General features: G+C 37.1%; 1 protein-coding gene across 4 annotated transcripts in view; it reads left to right on the plus strand.

Moving 5' to 3' along the window:
• The window catches only part of plppr5b (phospholipid phosphatase related 5b), a 50,821-nt gene that overhangs the window by 3,879 nt on the left and 22,578 nt on the right, over nt 1-24,364 (plus strand). For 3 of the 4 annotated variants that reach the window (XM_027148737.2, XM_027148740.2, XM_027148741.2), the window contains exons 4-5: nt 9,643-9,831; nt 23,185-23,317. In XM_027148737.2, the coding sequence (XP_027004538.2) occupies nt 9,643-9,831; nt 23,185-23,317 (322 nt within the window). Of the gene's footprint in view, nt 1-9,255; nt 9,832-23,184; nt 23,318-24,364 lie in introns of those variants that run through there. The other variant, XM_027148738.2, reaches the window with a different exon arrangement.

Raw genomic sequence — 24,364 nt, forward strand, 5'->3', positions numbered from 1 at the left:
GGAAAGCACTGCGTTAGCCTTTGACTATTAAGTATATTTTGATTTATGTTTATTGCTCTATTGATTGTAAATTACAGTTAATGTATATAGTGGACTGTAGAGGGGTCTTGCTCTGTCACTACTAGGCCAACATAATCATGCATTGGAGACCACTTGTAGCAATTTCCCTCTGTAGCCTTCTGTGGGATTTGAATTTTGGTCTCTGTGATCAGAATACAATGTCCTAACCACTACACCAGGAAAGCACTGCTTTCCCCCCTGACTATTAAGTATATTTTGATTTATGTTTATTGCTCTGTGGATTACAAACTACAATCAATATAGATTGTGTACTGAAGCGTGGTCTTGTTCAGTCACTGCTATGCCAAAAGAAGATTACGTGGGAGACCTCTTGCACCAATTTCATTCTCTAGCCTTCTGTATGAGTTGAACTTGAGTCTTTGTGGTTAGAATCCAACGTGCTAACCACTACACCTGGAAAGCTCCTCTTTAGTCCATTACGATTGAGTATATTTTGATCTCTGTTTATGGCTCTGTGGATTATAAATTATAAATAATTTAGATCGTGTAGTGATGTTCTGTATCTACTAGGCCAAAGGAATCATACCCAATTTGCACCAATTTCATTATTTCGTCTTCTGCGGAATGTGAACTTGGGTCTCGGAGATCAGAATGCAATGTGGCACTTCTTTTGCCTTTATCTATTAAGTATATTTTGACCTATGTTTATTGCTCTGTGGATTATAAATTACAATTAATATAGATTGTGGACTGTAGAGGGGTCTTGTTTTGTCACTACTAGGACAACAGAATCCTAGTAGTGACAAAAGCTTTCTGCGTTATTTGAACTTGTGTCTCAGTGGGCAGAATCCAATGCCCTGACTACTACACCAGGAAAGCACATCTTTAGCCTTTGACTATTAACCAAATTTTGATCTACGTTTATTGCTCTGTGGCTTTTAGATTACAATCAGTGTAGATTGTGTACTGTAGCGTGTTCTTGTTCTTTCACTTCCAGCCCAAAAGAATCTTGCATGTGAGACCTCTCGCACAGATTTCAGTCTGTAACCTTAAGTGCTATTTGAACTTGGTTCCATGTTGCATGCGTCTAATGTGCGAAGCATTACACCAGGAAAGCAGAGCTTCAGAATTTGACAATTAAGTTTATATGTTTGATGTATGTTTATTGCTCTGTGACATACATTTTTGATTGTATACTGTAGAGTGGTCTTGTTCTCTCACTTCTACCCCAAAAATGTTTTGCAGAGCAGAGCACTTGCACCAATTTCACTCTGTAGCTTCAGAGTGAATTTCACTTCTTGAACTTGTGTACAGAGTCCATTGTCCTTACCATTACAACAGGAAAGCACCTTTTTAGTACTGTATTTGAATATTAAGTTTATTTTGATCTATGTTTATTGCTCCGTGGCTCATAGATTACAATGATTTACACACCTTTAGTCTTTGGTTAAAAATAAAAAAATATATATAGCTAATCACACAAGAGACCACCAGATGGCACACATTTACCCTTTGAGACTGGCAGTGCCATTGAACATTTTTAATCTCCCCACTGTAAACATTTCTTGGTAGTAGGAGGTGGCATGATTTTCAAAAAATATATAACATGATTTTGACATTTTTGACAATCATTATTGTACAGCAAAATATATCAGCTGTAACCATGTATGTAAATGAGATGAGTGCTCATAAGGTATTGACAGTGGATGCATATACTCGTGACAGGCCACATTCCTACTCTCCATTGGCTGATGCTAGTGGTGTGAACATTGGGTTGGAATGTTGCAGCACAACACTTTGGTATTAAACGAAATACAGCATTTCACTTATGATTTAGACTGTAGGTCTATATACTAAATATACTATGTATCAAATACTAAAGCTCATGTATTTGCTCAGATCTGATATTGGATCTGCACTTATCTATGGATGTGTAATTTGGCCAAATCTTTGGTGTTTCCTAATGCATTTTGTTTTATGTAAAATGTACCGCATGACTTATGTTTGCTCTAAATAAAGTATGCTAGGAATTAAACAACATTAGAAAACTAAGCCATGAGTGAGTTCTAAAAACATCATGCCTGGCCACTTGCAGGGAAGGGGAGCAAACCTGTCCAGTCCAGCTGAACAATTTTATATCATGTACTGAATAAAACAGTGCCCATTACTGAAAAGTGACTTAATGAATTAAATGAATGTGTGAGGCAAGTGAGTCATGGCTATACTTGATGTCTCATGCATAAAGAGTGTTTATCAAGACCGATTTTTACGAAATGTGGCTAATGAATCTCAATCAAAAGAAGACAAGAAACGTTACTGTGATAATTATTTAACCATCTGGTAAGATAGATATTTGCTTTAAACATTGGGTTGACACCCAGAGCTTGTGGATGAAATGTAAGATATGATTAGAGTTTTTTTTATGTTTTTTGCTCAGGATATAGGATTGAAGAGGTGCCAATAATTAGGTCATTTAAAATGCATGACTTTTACATGTAAATTAGATGATTAGGAAAGAAGACAGTCAGAGAAGCTAGGATCAACCAAAAGGCTAATTTGTTCTACATCTGCACCACACAATAATATCAAAGGGACACGCGTCACAATATTTTGTGCTGAAATGAAGCTAATGTAGAACTTTTTGGCATGAATACCAACATGGCTCACCACCAAAACACCACCCTGTCTGTGAAATAGGGTGGCGGAAGCATGTTGTTGTGCGGATTTCTCTGTATCAGTAAGAATTTGTGAGCCTGTAAAGATTGAAGGTAGGATAGATGCTGGCGAGGACAATAATATTCTGAGGAAGAACCTGATGAAATCTGACAAATGTTTGAAAACAGTTATGAAGTTCATAGTCCAACAGGACAAGACCCAAAGGCCAAAGCTAGTATGGGGTGGTTAGCTAAGCAGCAAAGAGACTGTTGCCTAGTCAAGGTTGTGACCTAAATTCAATCAGAAATCTATGGAATGATTTGAAATCATTCCATCAAGAAAATCTGTCCATCAAGAAAATCTGTCCATCAAGAAAATCTGTCCATCAAGAAAAGCCAACCCTTTCCTAATAAAGGAGAACGTAGAAGATCTCCAAATCTGGTGTGCCTTGTGGAGATTTACCCAAATTACTGTCACGTATTGAATCTGGTAGGTATATACTAAGAAACATTTCAGTTATATCAATTACATTTTATTTATTTATTTATTTATTTACTTACTTACTTTTTTTAAATAATTTAAATAAATTTAATTGAATGTTAATTGGATCAGGGAAAACAAAATCCATGAAGTTTTACAGACCCTTAAAGTGAATATTTTTGCAAGGTTATGTATTCATTTTTTATCCATTGTTACAATTATTTCATTATTCTTTAATCATTTGGTTGACGAATGCTTAATGCACAGATGACTGAAGCTACTGGCATTGATGTAAACTTCTGTTGTTTTACAAGGACATTCAGAAAACTGAAAACCTACCTAACTGGTGACATTTATAAATATTCTAGTGAATATAAGGCTCAGGTTTTTTGTTTTGTTTTGTGTGTGTGTGTGTGTGTGTGTGTGTGTGTGTGTGTGTGTGTGTGTGTGTGTGTGTGTGTGTTTGTGTGGGTGTTAGAGCAAGCTTTGATTTATGGCTTGCTTTGAATTGGCAGAGCTTCATTAGACAGAATTTAATATTCAGTAGAAGACAGCATTTTTCACAAGTTCTTATGTTTCCTCTCTACTTAAACCCAAGCTCTGATTTAATCTCTATAGAACAACGAAGTGATTCTCAATTTAAAATGAAATGTAATAATTTATTGATATAGGTACAGTATGCAGCCCACTCTGCCAAGCAAGCCAAACAACAAGTTGTCAGTTTGGAAAAGGTTCAACAGCAGCAGCTTGTAATCATAAATTTGTGTGTCAGGACATTAATAATGAAATGCTACCTTAAACAAAATGATGTCAAAAGGCTATCATAGTTGACAATGTAGTGAATCTTTGAAGTAACCCTGAGAGTGAAAAACATACAGTTATCCAGCATACAGACTAGAAGCTCACTTTTAGACATAGTGTAGTTCAGCTGTCTACATACAGAAAAGCTAATAGCATTAATCAGGGTTGCTTTTTTTTAGCGAAATGCTTTAGGTGGAATGGTGTCACTGTGTCACGGTGTCGCTGTGTCACTGTGACATGCATACATTTTTTATGTACAGACATTATTCACTCCAAAACCCCTCTTTCAGTCACCAAATCTCTGAAAATACTGTATCTCCTAATACATGGTACAGATTATATGCCCTGCTTTACAGCACTTCATTCTGATTACTTGCTTTTAAAGAAGATATTGGTGACCACAAAGTATTTTAAAATTGTTTTAAAACTGTGACACTAGTAAGCCACAAAGAACCATCATTAACTGTCCTGTCTGCTGCTTCTACCCTGAGAATGGGACAGCTCCATTCCTGCCCCAGTGGGCTTTAGTTAATGTTTGTTGTAGTTATTTGCCACTAGGCAATAATATTTTTTATTAAATGCCCAAAAATGGTGAGCAAGTCAATGTAATTTAACATGTATGGAGTTATGAATGAGAACTTTGTCAGAGCAGCGGGTGTTTTCATGGAGACTGAAAGACCCAAATGCGAGGATAGCTAAAACACGATTTATTAAACGTAACATAACACACAAAAACAAATGGGAAACACTGGGGAAAAAGAAAACCAAAACTCAATGAACAAGACACAGACCATGATGACAATACTATGATAAAATAAAAACAAATACAAATATTAACTATGTAAGACAATTAGACACATAAAAAACAGGTGTGCTGAGGCGGGAAGGAATAAACAAGGGCGCAGGAGACACGTGAACACCAAACATAAATAAAAAACTCATGGCAAAATGGTTAAATCCTGACATCTAAATCTAAATCTGCACCTGCTACATCTATGGATCAGCTGCCATTGCTGCTCAACATGATGGAATTGCAAAAACAGCAGTTGGTTACTGTCTATGATGCTTGTTTTGTTACGTAGTCTACAGTTAAATTGTTAAATGATCTGAGGAAACAGATTAAGAACAAGTTTAAGCATATTAGATGTGGTGTAATAAATGGCAGGCCATATGCAAATCTACTCTTTACATATGCAACATAGAGATTTTAATGCTCACATTTAGTTCTCTAGCTTTTCTGACATCTCTCTGTTGCAAATTTAATTGTTCGCTTTTCATTCTCAAAAAGTTCTCAGATGACGAGGAAACTTTGTAAGCTTCTGTTCTTAGTTGTGACATAAACGTAGGAACGTAAACACTCAAGAAACGCCTATAAAGGCCATCTTTGCGTTACATGCAGAACAACAGCTCTCCTTATTTCAAACCTCGGAAGCCGTCAGTAATCTTGAAGTTTACTTTGCCACAAAACAAAAAGAATGTACACTAACATTAGTGGGTCATTATGTTCAATGAAGTATGTGATTAAAATTGTGTGTGTTTAAGTCTATGAGTCTTAAAGAATTACAAGTTGGATTAATAAATTGAATCCAGACAAAATTTTAATACTAGTTTATTAATCTGCGGTTTGGCTCACTGGTTAAGGCTCTCGGTTACTGAACAGCAGGTTGGGTATTTAAGCCCCAGCACCACCAATTTGCCACCTCTAGTCCATTGAGTAAGGTTCTTAATCCAAGCTGTTTCATGGGTGACCCTGTGCTCTGACCCGAGCTGGTATATATGAAGGAAGAATTTCACTCTGTTTTAATGTACATATGAAGCTTCATCTAAACTTGCTAATCATGCATTACACTGCAAGATCAAGCTCAGTGCTCAGTATATACATCATATACATTCACATATCAGTTGTCATGGCTCAGTTCTTATTTTAGCCAGCATGTAACCCAGACGTGATTTTGTTGGATATAAGCCTCTTTCGAGTGTGGTCATGCCATCGTGATATGTTCAGTCAGATGTCTTTTTTTATGTTACACATCACTACACAGGCAATTATCGCTGTAGGCTCCTCATCTACACACACATCTCTCTCTCAGCACACATGTGCCAGTAATAGCTGCAAAAACTGTGAAAGTTAACCATCAGATCCTTTTCCGTCTTTGCACCTGATGAGGTGACGAGATGCAGCCGACCTGCAGAGCAAATGCTCTTTGTGTTGTCTTAAAAATGCATGTAAAGATTATTTAAGGCAAAAGTCTGTTCACATCACTAACGTATATGAACACATGAACAGTCGAGGCAGGAAAAAAATCTGATACTTCAAAGCAAAATGATGTTCACTAACATGCACTTACTTGTTACACTCTGACGGGAGACACCATTTATAGTGATAGCATCATAAATACTAAATACTTTTAATTTACATGTAAATGGAGATCTTCGACAGGCTGATGAGTTTTTGGATTCATATAAACATCTCAGAATCTGCGTTTAATTCATTGGAATTGACAAAAACATTTGCATGTAAATTTAACTGTTTATATTAAGGTTTTTTTTTCAAAAGATATAAACATAAATAGAAAAATCTGTGTGTTTTTTTTTTTTACAGGAATCTATTAAAATCTTGTGAGTCTCCCGACTTGCACCATGCTGTGAAAGCTGAGCTTGTTGCTGTAGCACTGATTATGGACAGCTCTCCTCTTCTGCTTACCATCCACACTTCAGTATTTCTCAGATTTTCACAAACATTTTCATTAAAGCAAAGTACACAGGATCCCTTGAACTCATGAATTCTTATGAAATGTGACTCACGCTTGAAGCGTGCCACATTTAAGTTTCTCTCTGTAGTTGTGTCTTTTAATAAGTGCTCCTTATTTACATATTGTGATGAAATGACACATATAGAGAGAGACCTGGCTTCAAGCTGTCTACAGCCACGGCTTGCTTGTTAAGCACAGGACACTGAAAAGGCTTCATTTTGTATAGAGCTTATTTATTAACTTCTATATTTTAATTCACTTATTTTCTTTGTTGACAAATGTTGTAATTATTCAGCTTTAGTCCTGCAGCCTGGACAACAGGGGCTTGCCATTAAAAACAGTGGCCTGTTTTTTCCACTAACAAATGTTCATTTAACATTGTTAGACACTCTATGAATGCCCTTAAACATCACTAGTTTGTTCCTGTGAATTTTCATGTTCATCCCACTCACGCATGCGAGTTTCCTTATAATTTTCCATTTTCCTTTCACCTGCCAAAAACATTATGTCATATGGATTGGCTACTCTCAGTTGTATGTATAAACTGTACTGCACTGTATGTGTGCATTACAATCTTGTGCCTTATGCTATTGGGACACCCTCTGGATCCACCATGACATAGACCAGAAACTAAAGATACTTAAAATGTGTCAGTATTTTGCAATATCATAAGATGATAACATGACCTAGTGATCTAGAGAATATAGCAAGATCTAGATCTAGAATTCTAGTGCCAGAGCAACCAAAATTAAAACCAAAGTGATAAGGATAGGATGATTACTGTACCAAAGTGAGATTTTAGGATGCTTAGGATGAATTTAGGATTGTTCTTGTACTGTACTTTAGCACTTTATTTTCCATATTGCATTCAAATGGCATTTTATATTGGGAATAACATTCAAATCCTCATTTTTATTTTTTAAAATACTCCAAACAAGTATATTTAATATCATTAAAATGTCACTTATATTCAGTTTCCTGCTTCCATTCTGTATTTTTAATCATATTTAATTCACGGTATTGTTCTGAACTCACAATTAATTCATAAATATCTTAATAAAGTTGCTGATTCCTGCTCTGCTTTGCCCATACTGAGACAATGTGACATAAATAACAGCTTCCCAATTAGTATTGAGCAGAGCAGATGTGAACTCTACACTTGGTCTACACTAAATCATCACTCCATCATGCTTTATGCCTGCTCAGTTAATGAATCTCTACTTGGTTAATGTGAACATCTGGGAGTGGGACAGGAAACTTTTCAGTTGTATGAATGATTTTGAGCACAGCGACACCCCTATAAACACCTTCAGCACAAACACACTATAACACTGGATATAGGTAAACACCGAGATCAACAAAGATCACTCAGGTCTTATATTACAAACTGTAACTAAAATTAATAAAATCCCTAGGGATAGAACTAGTCAGTGGTGGAATAGTATAAAACACTGACCTGTGTAAAAATGCATCACTGTAGTAATGATGATAAAGAAAATAATGCAAGTATGAGTATTCACATATTGCTTTTTACATTTCTACAATTTGCAAACTAATTTAAAAATGTTTTATACCTGAGAAGTAAATTTTTGTGTACTAACATTACTAAGAACTGAGTAACCGAATTGAATTGTTTCTTGTTTCTCTTGTTTCAGCATTGCATTTTGAACAAAATAAGTAAACTGCTGACGTGAACACTATTTCAAATTTCAACACTGTATACAGAAAAATAAAGTCAATTGAAAGCATCCTGAACTGGCTAGTTAGCTCATGTTAACTCATACATGCTACACACTTTTAGTTTGAGCATGACCTATAGACTGTGGTAGCACTTAGATATTTTTAACATGACAAGCAATCGCTATTATACAGAAAATTGACGTTGTACATCTAGTACAGCTTGTCTGGCTCACTCAGATGTCTGAAGGCAGTCAGTTTTCCTCAGTTTGGATGCTGAGCTGTGAAATTCCCATATCTGCATGAGATTTGGCTCACATAATTTGCAGACCATTATCACACTGTTCCTTTGAGGCATTTAAAACTGAAGATACCTGATGAAGTGTGCCAGGGATGATTATCTGTCCCCACAGTCTCAGATATTGCTACTGCAGACAAAAATTCATTTGGCGACTGAAGCGGATTCTCAAAAAGGTTTCATTACAGTGAACCATGTCCTGTTTCGAGCACTGTAACTAGAGTACATGTAGTTGTTTACCTTCCATCCTTGTAAATAACTGTACACAAGTGGATGTATTTAATGAGTTGATTCCCTTGTCATTGATACCTTTTCAAAGATTTTTACATTCATTCTCATCACTATTTGCTATTCTGCTCTTTTTCCCCCCACACAGTATTCAAAAAACAAAGGTCTTGTTGAGTTGAATTGTGTGTGCCAAAGCAGGGAAAACATATAAAATGTGCAAAACAGAGGGTTCTCCTGGACCAGGGTTGAAAATCATTGCCCTAACACATCATAAGGTTTAGTAAGTGTATAAGTGTACTATAACACTTTATCTCTCTACAGAGCAGCTGATCACGGCTGGTTTAATGGTGTAATTGTGTCATGAAGATATTTAAGGATATGAAGCAGACGTTTGGTCACGAAAGCAAACATCTCGCGCTTACAGGTGACTGATTGCATGATCGCACACGCGCTGCGCCGCACTCACGTCACTTTCCGTCGTCATCCTTTGCTCAGCGCGAGCGAACCTTACAGCCTGGCACAGAGCGCGCGCTCGACAACGCGGAGTGCGATGGGTCTGATCTCACACCCGCACGCCAGCCTGATGCGTGCACACGGGCAAACCTCGAGCCGAGATAAGAGAGAGGAGGAGCAGGAGTAGGAATGAACACGACCGTGCTATTCTATCTCAGCACTGTGGACTGGTAAATGCTCTCAGGCCAACCTTTAACCACCATGCTCTATTTCCAGCTGGTGATCATGGCGGGGACGGTCATGCTGGCCTACTACTTCGAGTACACGGACACCTTCAACGTGCACGTGCAGGGCTTCTTCTGCTACGACAGCGCGTACACGAAGCCGTACCTGGGACCGGAGGATGCGAGCGCCGTCCCGCCCGCGCTGCTCTACACCGTGGTGGCCGGTGTGCCCACACTCGTGGTGAGTCCAAAATACTTTCCACAGAACGTTCAAAAATAGTCATTTAAATCTTCCAAACATTCTCACCTGCTGTATGAAGGTATTAGATCTGATCCTAGTCTTGCGCACAGATTTTGGAGATGCGTATTTTGTGATTTTCTCATCCATCCGCGTGTTAGAGTCCATATAAAAAAACTCTCTATGTCTCTATGTGACCTAAATAGTCATTTAAGTGACACAGATTGTGTGTTGCAATTGAAAACGTTGTTTCCTTCATAACATGGTGTTAGTGTAACTTTTTTTAGTAGAAGTACTGTTATAGAGACAGACACTTTTCAACCTTTCTCAATAAGGGTATGAAGCCACAGTACATCCACAGTACATCCACAACAGCATAGTGTACAGCTACTTCTATACAGTTCTATACTATGGTTTCTGGTGTGTATAACCGTACATTATTATTCCCCATCCCAGCTTTAGATTCTTTGGTATTACTGGCACAGTGCTACACATTCTGCGGTCCTGTTGTTTTTAGATGGCTATAATTTGATCATAAAGATAGTCGCTTGGTTTTGTTGTTTTCCAATATGTAGTTGATTGAATTGTTTCTTGTTTATCCAAGCACACTATAATAAATGAAACGTATGTTGTATAGTTTAACTGTTTTTTTGTTGTTGTTGTTGTTGTTTTCTTGTTTTGTTTTGTTTTTCTTTGAAGGCTAGACGTGGCCTCATCAGACCCTTTATTAGAAACTAGCACTGCTCCTGCTCATCCATGCAATTATCCTATCTAACAAGCGAATCTTGTGTCAGCCGTGCAACGCATTAAATCATCCAGGTTTAGAGCTTGAGTTTATGTTCACATTAAATATCTGAAGGGATGTCTCAGTGACTTTGGTTGTTGGTGCCAGAATGATTTGAGAACTGCTGATCTCCTGGGATTTTCACACACCGCTGTCTCTAGTGTTTACATGAAATGATACAGAAAAAAGCATCCAGTGAGCAGCAGTTGTGTGGGTGGAACCACCTTGTTGATGAGAGAGGTCAGAGGCTAGAATGATTTAAGCTGACAGTAACTCATCTAACCAGAATGGACAGCATTTTGCCAAAGCGTTAGATGAATGGGCTGGAAAAGCAGAAGACTTCTTTGAGTGCTTCGATCAAACAGGAATCTAATGCAAGTGTGGGCGCAGTTCCATTTATCCTGGACAGGTCAAGTTCGGAATATGATGACCAGGTGATGTTGTCTGGTTTCACTGCCACCTATAGCCTCAGGTTTCTGTTATTAGATGTGGGTAGAAGCCCATGTCATCTGCTTTTATAGCCCATCACCCTCAGGGTACAAGTTGCTGTGCATTGTAAAATGCTTTTCTGCTTACCGAAGTGCTAAAGAGTGGTTATTTGAAGTACTGCAGACTTCCTGTCGGCTCCAAACAGCCATTGTCCTTGAACCTCTTTTATCAACAAGGTGTTTCTGCCTGCAGAACAGCTGCATACTGAAATCACATTTTCCTCTATCCTCATGTTTGATGTGAGTATTAAATGAAGGTCTTTACTTGTATCTGATTTTATCTCCTGTCTTTTATACTTCTCTCTGTCATCTGTGTATCACTAGTGTATCGCTAGTGTTGTTTTAGTAGGGTATGTTTTGTACTGGGACATTTTTGGTATTTAAGACAATTTCCATTCATGCATCATGTTTTTTAACACAATACATATTACTATAGATAATTTTGCCAGAACCCCCAATCCATCATAAAGCCAATGATTATCAACATTTTAAGAAATGACACACATCAATATGTCTATAAAGAAAACATCATAATGCCACATATGATATTTGTATCAGTAAAAAAGCTTTTCAGTGATAGATGCCATGATGTGATTGTGCTGATTGAGTGGAGCCTAAGCCTTCTTTAATGTTGCTGAATTTCAGATAATGAGGATGTGGATATAAAATAGAAAAATAAACACATTCATTTTGTTTTTTCCTTTTACAGTTTAAGAGATGACATGTTATAGATTCAGTTTATACAAAAATATAAAAAATGTTTTATGTGACCAAAATTTCTGCCTCTATTGTCTTGCCTTAAGCACTGGTCTTTAAAGTACTCTTTCAAAATTTCTCTGTCTGCCCTTAAGAGTTGAATTAGTAATAGAGCACATTGCTTTGTGCATTGTGAAATATATCTTCCTTTGAGCACTAGTGTTGGCTTTACAAGATCTGATATGTGCATTGAACAGGGGCTTTGTTTTATGAAATGCAGCTCTGCAGAAAAGAATCATTAGTGAAGCTCTTACTTGTTAAAAAAAAATAACTGAAGGATGTGCCTGCTGATATTAAGCTCATATGGTTGTGGGTAAAACAGTGCTATCGGTTTACATTTACTCACAGTTTGACTATGGCAGGTAAGTGCCATTTGTGTAAAAATATTTTTTTTAAACATGCACTCACAGAGCACTTTATATTTCTGTCAACTTAGAACAGAATGCAAAATGAGGAGAAATGTAGAATATCAGCTTCTGCTGAAGCACATATTTGGCAGGGTCAAAATTTGGTGCCAGCAGCACAAGGCTACTGTATGAACCCAAACTTGCCTTGTGTCAACAGTTCAGGCTGGTGGAGGTAGTGTAAGGGTGCGGGGGAATGGTTTCTTGAAACACTGCCTGACACACACACACAACATTCAGTTCAGAAAGAGAAAGAAAGCTTCACCACATGAAGGATCTCACAGAAAGCTTCACGATATAAAGGATGACGCATGCTTTAATTAAGTCGTTTATTTGGTGCATTCACTATTCAAGTCTCTTTGTAAGTTACTATAGAAACTGTCTGTATTACTGCTATACACAGTCATGCAGGTATGCTGTGATTTTGCTATCTGTATCAGTTTATCTTTTCTTGTGCTGACTTGGCATTGCAGTATTACTGCATTATGCACTTTAAAACATACATACATATACATACATACATATATACAAATATATATGAGTAAATCATCTTTGCCCAACATAGCCTGTATAATATTCTGACTCGCTGAAGTATTTTATTTCATAGTAGAAACCAGTGCCTGGGATGTTGCAAACAGAAAAGAAGTGGTTTATTCTGTCTGAAACGTTGCATCGTGTAAAGGTTTAGTGACTTTTTTAGCCAACTTAACTGTGCACATCACTAATGTTCAGAGCTATTTTTCGAAGATCGTTGTACTTTTGGGAACGCATTGAATTATGAAATCAGGAGACAGACTTACACCCTGTAGGTGATCTCCTTAAGCTGCCACTATCGGGCAGAGAGCTGACAGGAACAGACAAAATAATTTAGTGAGTGCATCGTGAGTTTTCCCGAAACTAGGGCAATCAGACATCTGACACACTAAAGAGATTCTCTTTGTCTTGCAGGCAGAATAGGTCTGAACTATTTCAATTGTGTGTATTTTTCTTCTAATTCGTTGGCACAGTTCCCCAGTCTATGGGTTTTTCTGAAGTTACTTTTAGAAACCGTTAGAAATAAACTAAATTAGAAACTGTTAACTTCCATTTTTGTTTGTGTTAGTATCAGACGATTGTTGTTGTGAGTTTGTTATTCTGTCACTTATTCTGTCTTATTTGTTGTTTTCCAGTTTTACAATGTGCCATCACATGAGCTGCTGCTGATGCATGCATGCATACATAAAGTTGAGCTGAAAATAAACAGTCTAACAGCCTGAAGGGTGAGAGGCATATTATGCAGTATAAATATTAATGACTGCTCTTCTCCTTTTTAAACTCCAGGAAAATTGATGAAAATCACAAATTTTTAGCTTTAGATTTAGGGAAAATTTACACATAAAATGTAACATACAGTACATATTATGTTGTTAAATAAACTTTGATTATTTATTACATTAAACTAACCTGTAAATTCAATTCACAGTGATTATACTAGAGTCTGGTTATGCTTAAATTTTTTACTTTGCCATTTCATTTGCCTTATGCAAAGCATTAGACTTTTAGGATTAGACTCTTAGGATTAGTAATTTAGTGGTCTCAGTGGTTTGAGGGCAACTGAAATATTATCCCATTCTCCTCTAAAAAGTAATCAGAGAAAAACTGCCCAGAGCTGCATGAATGTGTGCATTGGGCTTAATTTTGGAAGAGCGTAACAGTTTCAGTCCTGCAAAGTGAAAAGAGCATCTAGGTCGGCCTGATTGATGAGCTCAGTATGTAACAAACATGTTTCATCGCTATACCCGGATGACTTCAGTGCTGGTGGAAAATGGGAATCCAATATGTGACTTTCCCTTTGTTAGTTTCTGAGAATGCGGTGTATATTTGCGCCTGAGATCAGGCACACTGACAGATGTTCACACGCATCAGTTCAGCTCTCAGGTCTTTATTGTGCATTCCTGCGTGCTTGGCAATGCTTGTTCTATAGGTGCAGACTCATGGTATGAATAACTCGGCCAAGCAAAGATCTGAGTGATCACTGTGATCTAAGCTAAATTGGCAGTGTTATATAAATGATGCATGTACATACAGTGCTCAGCGTAAATGAGTACACCCCCTTTAAAAAGTAACATTTTAAACAATATCTCAATGAACACAAAGCAATGGTCCAAAATGTTGACAAGACTAAGTTTAATATAATAGTTTAATCTGACACCTCCAGGGTCGGGGTTCGATTCCCACCTCCGCCTTGTGTGTGTGGAGTTTGCATGTTCTCCCCGTGCCTCGGGGGTTTCCTCCAGGTACTCCAGTTCCCTTTAGGAGAGGTTTCTTTCGTGGACGGCACCCATGCATGACATTCCTGTGCAGTGTAATTTGCTTATTTGAATATAAAGTAGGTTCAAGGTCTTATGATAAGGCTGGCTGCTCATTTAGCTAACCCCAACAGAAGTACCTCAATCAATAATCTAACAAATAAATAATCACAAATACACAATCAAGGATGCAGGGTCTACAGCACTCACTCTCACTATTAGGATTATGCATGTGCTCACATACAGATATATATATGTGTGTGTGTATTATATATATATATATATATATATATATATATATATATATATATATATATATATATATATATATATATATATATATATATATATATATATAATGTTGTTAATGTTGAAATTATGATACAATCCACAATAATCCTGTGAATCTCTTGGCTGTCTAGATAGATAGATTCCAGCAGTATCCACAAACTTGGGCAATAAGGCATACAATATATTCTAAAAAAAAAAAAAAAGAATAAAATAAAGTGAATACATTTAATTGTACTGCCATCCTCAACAATTACAATTTTTTCAAATATATTAATGAATGACGTTTTTTAACAGTTAAATATTATGGAGCATCACAAGACTGTAGACTTTAAGATGGATTTATGTTGTGTTTTTGACTCGTAACTTCGAGAGAGAGGGAGCTTGGTGTGTAACAACTAAAACTAATCTTATGTACAATATAGTGTTAAGTAGTCTATATAAAATTATATAACATAAAGAAAGCGCTTATGCTCAAGACTTCTTCCGTATACAGTACAGACCAAAAGTTTGGACACACCTTCCAAAAGTTTGGACACACCACCTTTTCAACAGGACAATGACCCCAAACACACCTCCAGGCTGTGTAAGGGCTATTTGACCATGAAGGAGAGTGATGGAGTGCTGCTCCAGATGACCTGGCCTCCACAGTCACCGGACCTGAACCCAATCGAGATGGTTTGGGGTGAGCTGGACCGCAGAGTGAAGGCAAAAGGGCCAACAAGTGCTAAGTATCTCTGGGAACTCCTTCAAGACTGTTGGAAGACCATTTCAGGTGACTACCTCTTGAAGCTCATCAAGAGAATGCCAAGAGTGTGCAAAGCAGTAATCAAAGCAAAAGGTGGCTACTTTGAAGAACCTAGAATATGACATATTTTAAGTTGTGTCACACTCTTTTGTTATGTACGTATATAATTCCTCATGTGTTAATTCATAGTTTTGATGCCTTCAGTGTGAATCTACAATTTTCATAGTCATGAAAATAAAGAAAACTCTTTGAATGAGAAGGTGTGTCCAAACTTTTGGTCTGTACTGTATTTTAAATAAACAGACAAAAAGAATAGACAAAAACATTCACATATCAATGATTATATGCTTTTTATAATTTGGTCTATGACAATATGTGACTAGGTTCTAAGTTGAATACATTTAGCCATAAATATCTATTGTCTAATATTTGATTAGAGATACTCAAATGTGTTCAGTGTATAGCAAAAACTGACCTTGCTTTTAGTAGGTACTGTATATTGCAATATTCCTTGCAATACTTTAGAGCAAAGTGGTAATGCTGTGTTGTTAAACAATTAAAGGTTGGTCTGCATTCATTCGGCCAAAATTAATAGCTTTATGTTTCACACCAAAATATTCACAGAAATCCTCTTGTAAGATTTTTTTTTTTTTTTTTTTTTTTTTACAAAAAATCGTTAAAAAAACTATATTTCTTTTTTTTTGTTTAAGTGTTCATTTGCAATATTGCATGCTACTGAATAAGTGTCACAACTGTTGGATTTTGACTGAAATTTATCATAAAGAATAGTGATTTATTTTTATCTGTAGAGTTTGACACTATTATAATACAATTGCACAAGCAGAGGTAATACACATGGTCTGTCATTTATCAATACTGAACGCAAAGAATTTCCATCTGCCTTCTGACTATGAAACACTGCAAATAGGAGACAAATCACAACTAAAAGGGTAAAAACAATTTACCATAGCAAAAGTTAGGTAAATGCACCATTGTGTATTAATGTAGTAAATCCGATCATTTAAAAACAATCATTGATCATTCTGAACAACTCAAACTATTATGATTGGGAAATTATTTAATAATTGTGACAGTCCTGTTGCTGTGAGTATTTCATGGACAATAATATTAACAAGAATGAACAAAAAAGCCAAAAGTACTAACCAGAAATTGGTTGTCCAGTAAGAAAGCGGAGAAGAGCCTGTGAAATATAAGTATACAGTTTTGTTTTGTTTGTTTTTTTTTTTTTTGTCAGAACTAAAGCGGCTGCCAGTAGAGGAGGTGATGGAGTCTTTGAGACTTAGTTCTTATGCAGATTCCCCTTTTGTGTACGAGCTGATTTGAAGTCAATTTCACCTCCATGTGCTGACTGTTTAAGGAATGATGGTGCCTACTCATGCTTTTCAATAACTTGTTCTTTGTCATAGAATCATTAAAAACCTTTCTCGTTCCCTCTCTCTCGCTTAATGAGCTTTAAAGTGGAATGTGAAGTGTGCTGTAGCTTGTATCTCAGTGTTACATTTCATTACTCCTCCTATCTTATTCATTTCATTTTCTCTTGCTATTGTACCTGCAAGTCAGTCAAATCTTACTTCAGGGTTGACAGATTCGATAAGCAAATATAATAATCTGCTGAGTTACCTGCTTCTCAACTCAGGTAGTCCAGGTAAACTTTCTGGTAGCTCCTGTTTGGGAAGTAGTAACTGCACAAAATGAACTTTCTGAGCATAGCAAACAATCATTAAAACAATTGTGTTTCATCATTATAGCCTTTTCATATGTCTTGCATTCTTTATGTAGTGAAGGATTTTGTGTCTAGTTCTTTCATGCATAATCAACACCTGACATTCATACGTCTAACAATCTAACAATTTGCCAGGAGAGACAGATAAGAAGAGAACTCACCAAAATCACTAGAACAAGACGAATCTGTGAAGAGAACAAGGTGAAGAGAAGAATCTGGGAGATTCTACAACCTCAACTAAAGATCAACAAACTGAGTCCGTGTTCAGAATTTTTTTAATCATTTGGTGAGGGAAACTTGTCAGCACTCTCAAATAACCCTGTTTTTCAAAAGAAGTAGACCAGTGTTTATAGTGTAGAACTGTTCATTAAGCTTGGTCCTTTCTCCTGGTGTCTGTAGGAAATGTTAAAGAAACAATTTGGTCCATTCATCTTGAGTCTGTGGAAGCAGAGGCTTTGTCCTTTCTGTAAATGTCTGTAGGAATTGTTAGACAATTTGGTCCGTTTTTTTATAGACTGTAGAAGCTGTGGCTTGGTCCTTTCTCCTGGTGTCTGTAGGAATTGTTGAAGAAACAATTTGGTCCGTTCATCTTGAGTCTGTAGAAGCTATTGAAATAGTTTGGTACTGAAATTGCTACAAGAATTTAGGATTCTTGACTGGGTGCTTAATCGGTAGCAATATTTGGTGAAGAAATAAAAATTGAAACGTGGTTAGAAAAACGGGGGGCTAGAGCCAAAATTAAGAAACTGTATGTTAATTTGCCTTCCATTGAAAGATATGGAAAGTTTTTAAGTATATATCTAAAGTAAATCTGAGCAAGGATTCCACAGAAAACAATTTGCATTTGAAAAGGCACATACCAAGGGTGATAGCCTTGCACTGAAACCAACAACACAGAGACATGGAACTAAGCCTCCTAATGTAACAATTGACCAGATGATGGAAAACCTGAATGAATACCTGGACAAAAGGCTGGAAATAAGAAAGTGCTATCATGACATTTGCCAGAAGTACAGAATTAAGCAGTCAGAGAATGGAACAACTTGGCTGACATGAAAATGGCTTACGGGAAGACGCAGCATTTTACGGCAAACCTAAGGGGAAATGGATGGTCTGTTATTGTGTGCAAAAATATTTGACAACACCTGCACAAGTGCGAGTCGGACAAACTACAACGTGAGCTTAATGCAGAAAAAGCAAAGGATAGCACTTTAGCTGAACAACTACAAAGTGAAAAAAAGGATAAAGAAAGGATGAGAACAACAGGTTGATGATTTTGCTATCTAAACAACAGGGATCAAACAACTGTTCTGAAAGGCAGACTGTACACGGCCTATAACGCCTAGCAGCAAGAATCAACAAGGATCACTCTATCCATTCAAAGAGCTCAGAAAAGTAGAGCATCAACAACACCATTACCTGAAAGTGACAATTATTCTACAGGGAGCCATGATGACAGTGAGCAAGAATCATTCACATTTGCTCATGTCACAAAGGACAATTTAAATGCTTGGTTTGCTCCTGTCATTGTAAAAAACAGATGAACTGAAATTGAGGAGGAACAGCAGCAGCAGCTGCCACCGCCGCAGCAGCAACCTGCTCCTTAGAGCCAGCAGAGTGTGAGGAGCAGCCAGCAGAGCCAGAGGGGCTGGTCACTCAAGAATTCACAGAGCCCATTGAAGTGAATGCATTCCCAACAAAACATGGCACAGCAACACACACTGCCAAAATACTGGTGAAGGACATAATTCCATGACCACAAGCGTCAGGACAAACAGAGAGGACAAACAGGATCTTAAAAGAACGCTTATCAAAACTTCACCAGAAAGGAATGTTCTGGCTTGAGGCCCAAAACAAGGAAACTGGACTAAGCCCTTTTGAGATCATCACAGGTCGTCCCATGTCCCTACCTGGTACCATTGGTTTAAGAAAAGCTGATGTGCACTTGACGTCTTACAGCCTTGTCCAATACTGTGAAAGACTCAGCCTTGCAGTACAGAGTGTGGAGAAGCAAGTTCGTGATGCATGGGAGCCACCTCCAGAGGGGGGGACACAGTATAGTCTTTGGACAATGGGTTCATAAACCTCAGCGATTGCCATTGGAAGCCAGGTGGGAAGGTCCAGTTCAAGTTATTTTGGTCATTAATGCAGTAGTTAAAGTATATGGAAAGGACAAGTGGATTCATGTAAGCCATTGCAGATCGACCTAGAGACGAGGGATAGGCGGCAGTAGTGTTTGTCAGAGTCCAGATATGACAGGACTAAAGTTTTTAGGCTTTAGCTTGTTGCCTAAGGATGAAGATTACGCCATCAATGATAAACACTGTAGAGTCCTGCCAAAATAAAAAGGGACGGTAATAACGGTAAAAGGACATAAATGCTTAAATCTTAGCTCTACGGCAAGATACCTTTCCCTTTCTTTCTTGTGTGTTTTTTAGTGCTCCAGAGGACCTACGCTATTCTGCATCATCAAGTTAACAACTGCTGGAAGGATCAGAAAACACTCATCTGCAAAATCAACACAACCACTGGACCATATTCCAAGACAAAAGAAAGGCATTACTCCTCATGCAAGCAATTTTATTATTCAACATTGATTTGGGTGCCAAAATTAATGCCGTGGACAACAAAAATATTTACATGCAGATGGTTTTATATACATTTTCTTTTTCTTTATTTTATTTGTGTGATCAAAAATGATCAAATCAGGGATTGAAGAATTTTGTGTATGTAATCAACGTCTGCTGTTCCGGTGCCCCACCTGTAATTTACATATAACTGTAAAGGGGGAAACAAATGGCCGATTACATTGTTCCTACCTGTACTTAACACAATGGCCTGTCTGTAAAGCAATCACCTGATCAATACACAGGATGGCCCTTCTCTCCTGTCCATTGTTCTCTAGTAGGAGGTCCTAACTGTATCTTTCTCTTGTTTGAAGGCCATTTGTTACCAGGTATAAAGTCTGGTCACAAAGACAGTACCTTTGGGTTAAGTTCCAGAAGACTGCTATGCTACATGAACATCTTCAATAAACACTTTTCCCCTGAACTTGGTCCAACTTTACGTACAGTAGGAAAAGCATTCTAGTACGTTGGCGAAGCACTTAGCATTCAAATTCACGGAAAATCTAACAGTAGTCTGTTCTTCTTTGTTCTTTTTAATCCTTTCAGTATTATAATTGGTTGTATCTGACACACAGCACCATTTTGTAAGCAGTTTCTGGATACTTACTACAGATGAGACAAAACATTTTCTAAATTTTGACTCTGGTTCTGTTTTCTTTGCCACTATCTCTGCATTCATATTGTGTGAGCAGCCTCTGTATTATTTAACCGAAAGCCAATTAAAATAGAAAACGTAAGGAGTCTTTTATAATAATGCAGGGAGTCTACCTTGCCTATTGATGTACTATCTGTCATAAAGACCTTTAAGTATCCATTTGAAACAAACATGTTATTGTTAATTTCCTAGACAACATGCACGAATGTGTGCAGATTTCATCAAATATTAATCAATAGACTAAAATCAATAGATTAAAATTTAGGTCCATTGTCTATGTTTTTTCTAAATTCCTTTGGTGGTGTGTATTCCTGTATACTTCTGGGAAATCTGAGCAAGGCTTCATTCGTTCACACAGACATTGAGGAAGATAAAGAAGGAGAACCTAATCATGGTTGTTGCTTCACACCCAGAATAACATTTTTCTGCCAGGGGGAAAAAAAATCCTTGTTAACCTAGGCTTACAGTGCTGGTTGCTGAAAGTAGGTGTCACACCCATTATTCTGTGCTCTTCAGTGCAGAGCAATGGCTTGGTTGGTTATAATGTTTGAAGAAAGGGCTCAGTGGGTTCAGCTCTGTGATGAAAGAGGAATTATACTGGAGGTATGCTCATCCCTGTGGACTGTCTGCTGTAGCTGAACTCTTCACCCTGTCAAAAATAGCAGAAAATGAAGAAGTGTATTTTGCTCAATAAAATAGGATATATGAGGCATTTTGATGAGACACTATGGATGATGTCTGGTACTATTGCTTATAATAAGCAGCCTACAAATACTGTTTGCTGCTTACTTCTCATCCTGCATGAACGTGGTTTCCTGGAACTGTAGGTTCTTACGGTCAGTTAAAGGTCCTGCATTTTAGTACTGGTCACGGTATTAAAGACACTGCTGTCAGCACAAATAAACGAACACAAATAAAATTTAGCCCCGTTTTTCAAAATATAATTCCGAAAGTTGTACTGCAAATTTCCAGTAACAATTAAAAAAAAATTCCCACTCGTTGCTTATAGGCTACAGAACACACAATGTATTTATAGCCCGACAAAAAAAATGCAAAAACCGAAACTATATTAATAGCCTTATTTTATTTGTGAAAAACAGAATAGCATCAACATCTGGAACACCTGCAGTTTCTGACTTGCACCTTAAGTCTTTTAGAGCTTATTGGAGGTGAGCAGTATATATCAGAGACACATGATCTTATAAATCACTCTGATGGTGCTGGAAACCAACAGAACTGCTCCTGTGAGGTCCAGTGTGCCATGAGCATTGCTTTTCTTTGTGGCCTGTAAGACTGAGATGTTAACAAGCAGTGACATTTCTTTTCATGGTCCTGTAATCATATATTTTTTTGTATAAATGTATTTTATCAGCTGTATAAGCCTAAAGTCACCATTCCTAAATGATTCATAGTTGATTAGAATTAATAAATGTCAGATTTGTCAAATTTGATGTGAATGTGGTGGTGCGTAGCATTGCTGCTTCAACGCTTCAGGGCCCCTGGTTCGATCCTGAGTTTCAAATGGCTTGTTTGTTTCAGTTTCCTTATGGTTCTTTGGTTTCCTCCCAAAACCAGGTCAGGAGACATAGTGGCTACTCTGATGTTTGTGTGATGAGTGCATTCCTGCCTTGTGCCTATTATTCCTATGATATCTTGACCATGATAAAGCTGTTATTCAAGATGAATGACTGAATTTATTATGCAGAGCTTTGGTTCATTAGACCATGGATTGCTTCTCTTAGGACAAGTCCAATGATATTGATTCTAGTTGGGGCGTAGATGACATCACGTACCTGTGATCAATAATGGCACCTTCAAGCTTATACCATATTTCAACTTTATGTCTCATTCTGGGGAAAGTATGCTTTAGATGCCCATTAGACTTCAGTGGCATTTTACTAATGATACAAAACAAATTGAGTTAAGCAAACAATAACATTTTATGTTGTACAAATACTTTTATGGGCAATGGCATGATGGCATTTGTATAATTTGCAGAAGTCCAGTAGTGGATGTTTCTATACGTGACTGCAAACACAGTTCCACTTTAAAGGGGACATGGTCTGTTTGAAACTGTATTCTGTTCTTTTATTCATTCCTGGTTTCCACTAGCAACTGCAAACACTTTTAGTGAATTATAGCATTTCACACACTGGTGACCACTGTATTTAACATTGTACACCCCAGCTGCATGTGCTCTGGAAGCCCTCCAGACAACTGACTGCATGAGCAAAATAAACACTGGCCTCTCATCTGTCAGGAGTGGACATATTTGTGTTTTCTCCTAATTTCTCAGTGATGTAAACTGACTACATAAGATGAGATCATCTCTCTCAATATGATCGCTGTATTCAGCAGGTGGCTTGCAGATGGAGCTTGTTTAGGTGGCTGGGCTTTACTTCCTGATGAATTATGATGCTGTGACACAGGAGCTGCGTATGCCGACTTTAGACTGTGAAACTTTAGCTTCATTTTATAGTCATTAGCAATGAATGTGTTGTTAATCTTCCTTTTTTTTAATCTCCCACTCCCTTGTTTTTTGTCCTCTCTCTCTGTGATGTCATGCTGTTTCAGATAACAGTGACAGAAGCTGTGCTGTTCCTGATGCAATATACATCAAAAGATCTGGATAGTCGAAAGAAGACCATTGCAACTGGGGACTGCTGTTACCTCAACCCACTGGTGCGCAGGACTTGTCGCTTTTTGGGTATGTGAGTTAACCAGAGAACGTACAGGACACATATAACTCTCTTTCATGCTTTTATCTTATTATTCATGTTTACATGAAAAGGATTAAAGTAGTGAAATGAAGGACTTGTCCTGCTTTAAAATGTTTCATTACACAAACAGGCCACCATCTGCACTCATCCATCTTACTTTCCAAATAACTTCACAGCTACCACTGGATTGCTTGTGAAATAATTTGGATTTTGTTCATAGAAGCATTTAAAGAAATCTTAATGATCTGAATTACAGAGTCGTAATTCAGAGTTGGTGGCTTAAGTCAGCAAATGTTGCATCAGTATTAATCTTATAAAATCTGCAGATATTCAGAGTATGATACACAAATACTTTTGTTAATTTTCTGATCATTTAAAATATGCAAATCATTTGCATGTCTTGGTTTGCCAGAGCTGTGTTGGATTCAGAGATGCAGTTTTTCCCAAAAGAATTCAGACCACTGCCTTTAAACACAAGTATTTGCCTGGAAGCCAAAATAAAACAGGGATAGAAAATGCAGTCTGAAGAAGGAAATTGTGTTTTTTTTCTTTGCTGTAACATGCAATACGATGTAACATAAACGTAAGATAAAATTTCAAAGTGAAAACTAAATGACTAATGCTGATTGGTCAGCGTTAAAAAAAATAAGTCTAATAAGACTTACAGTAAATATGTTGCCAGTATAAATGCTACATGAATTGTCCTAGTTTGAATCATTACATTATTTGTAAGTTTCATTTAATAATATGGCTTCCAGCTCATAATATAGCACTTGATCCATTATTTTAATTGACTTATTTTTTGATTAGTTACTTATGGGCAAAACTTCATGTGATGCAATGTTATGAATTTACATCTTTACATTTAAATCTTTTTGAAAACATTTATTATACTTATAATCATCGGATAAGTGGTAGGAAATAACTGAATGAATGAATGAATGAATGAATGATTGAATACTTATAATCAGCTATTTTGAGTTGTTTGAAATATTAAACAATAAATTAATATTATTTGTGAACATGAACATGTT

Source organism: Tachysurus fulvidraco, chromosome 3 (assembly GCF_022655615.1).
Source record: "Tachysurus fulvidraco isolate hzauxx_2018 chromosome 3, HZAU_PFXX_2.0, whole genome shotgun sequence".
NCBI classification, from domain to species: Eukaryota; Metazoa; Chordata; class Actinopteri; order Siluriformes; family Bagridae; genus Tachysurus; species Tachysurus fulvidraco.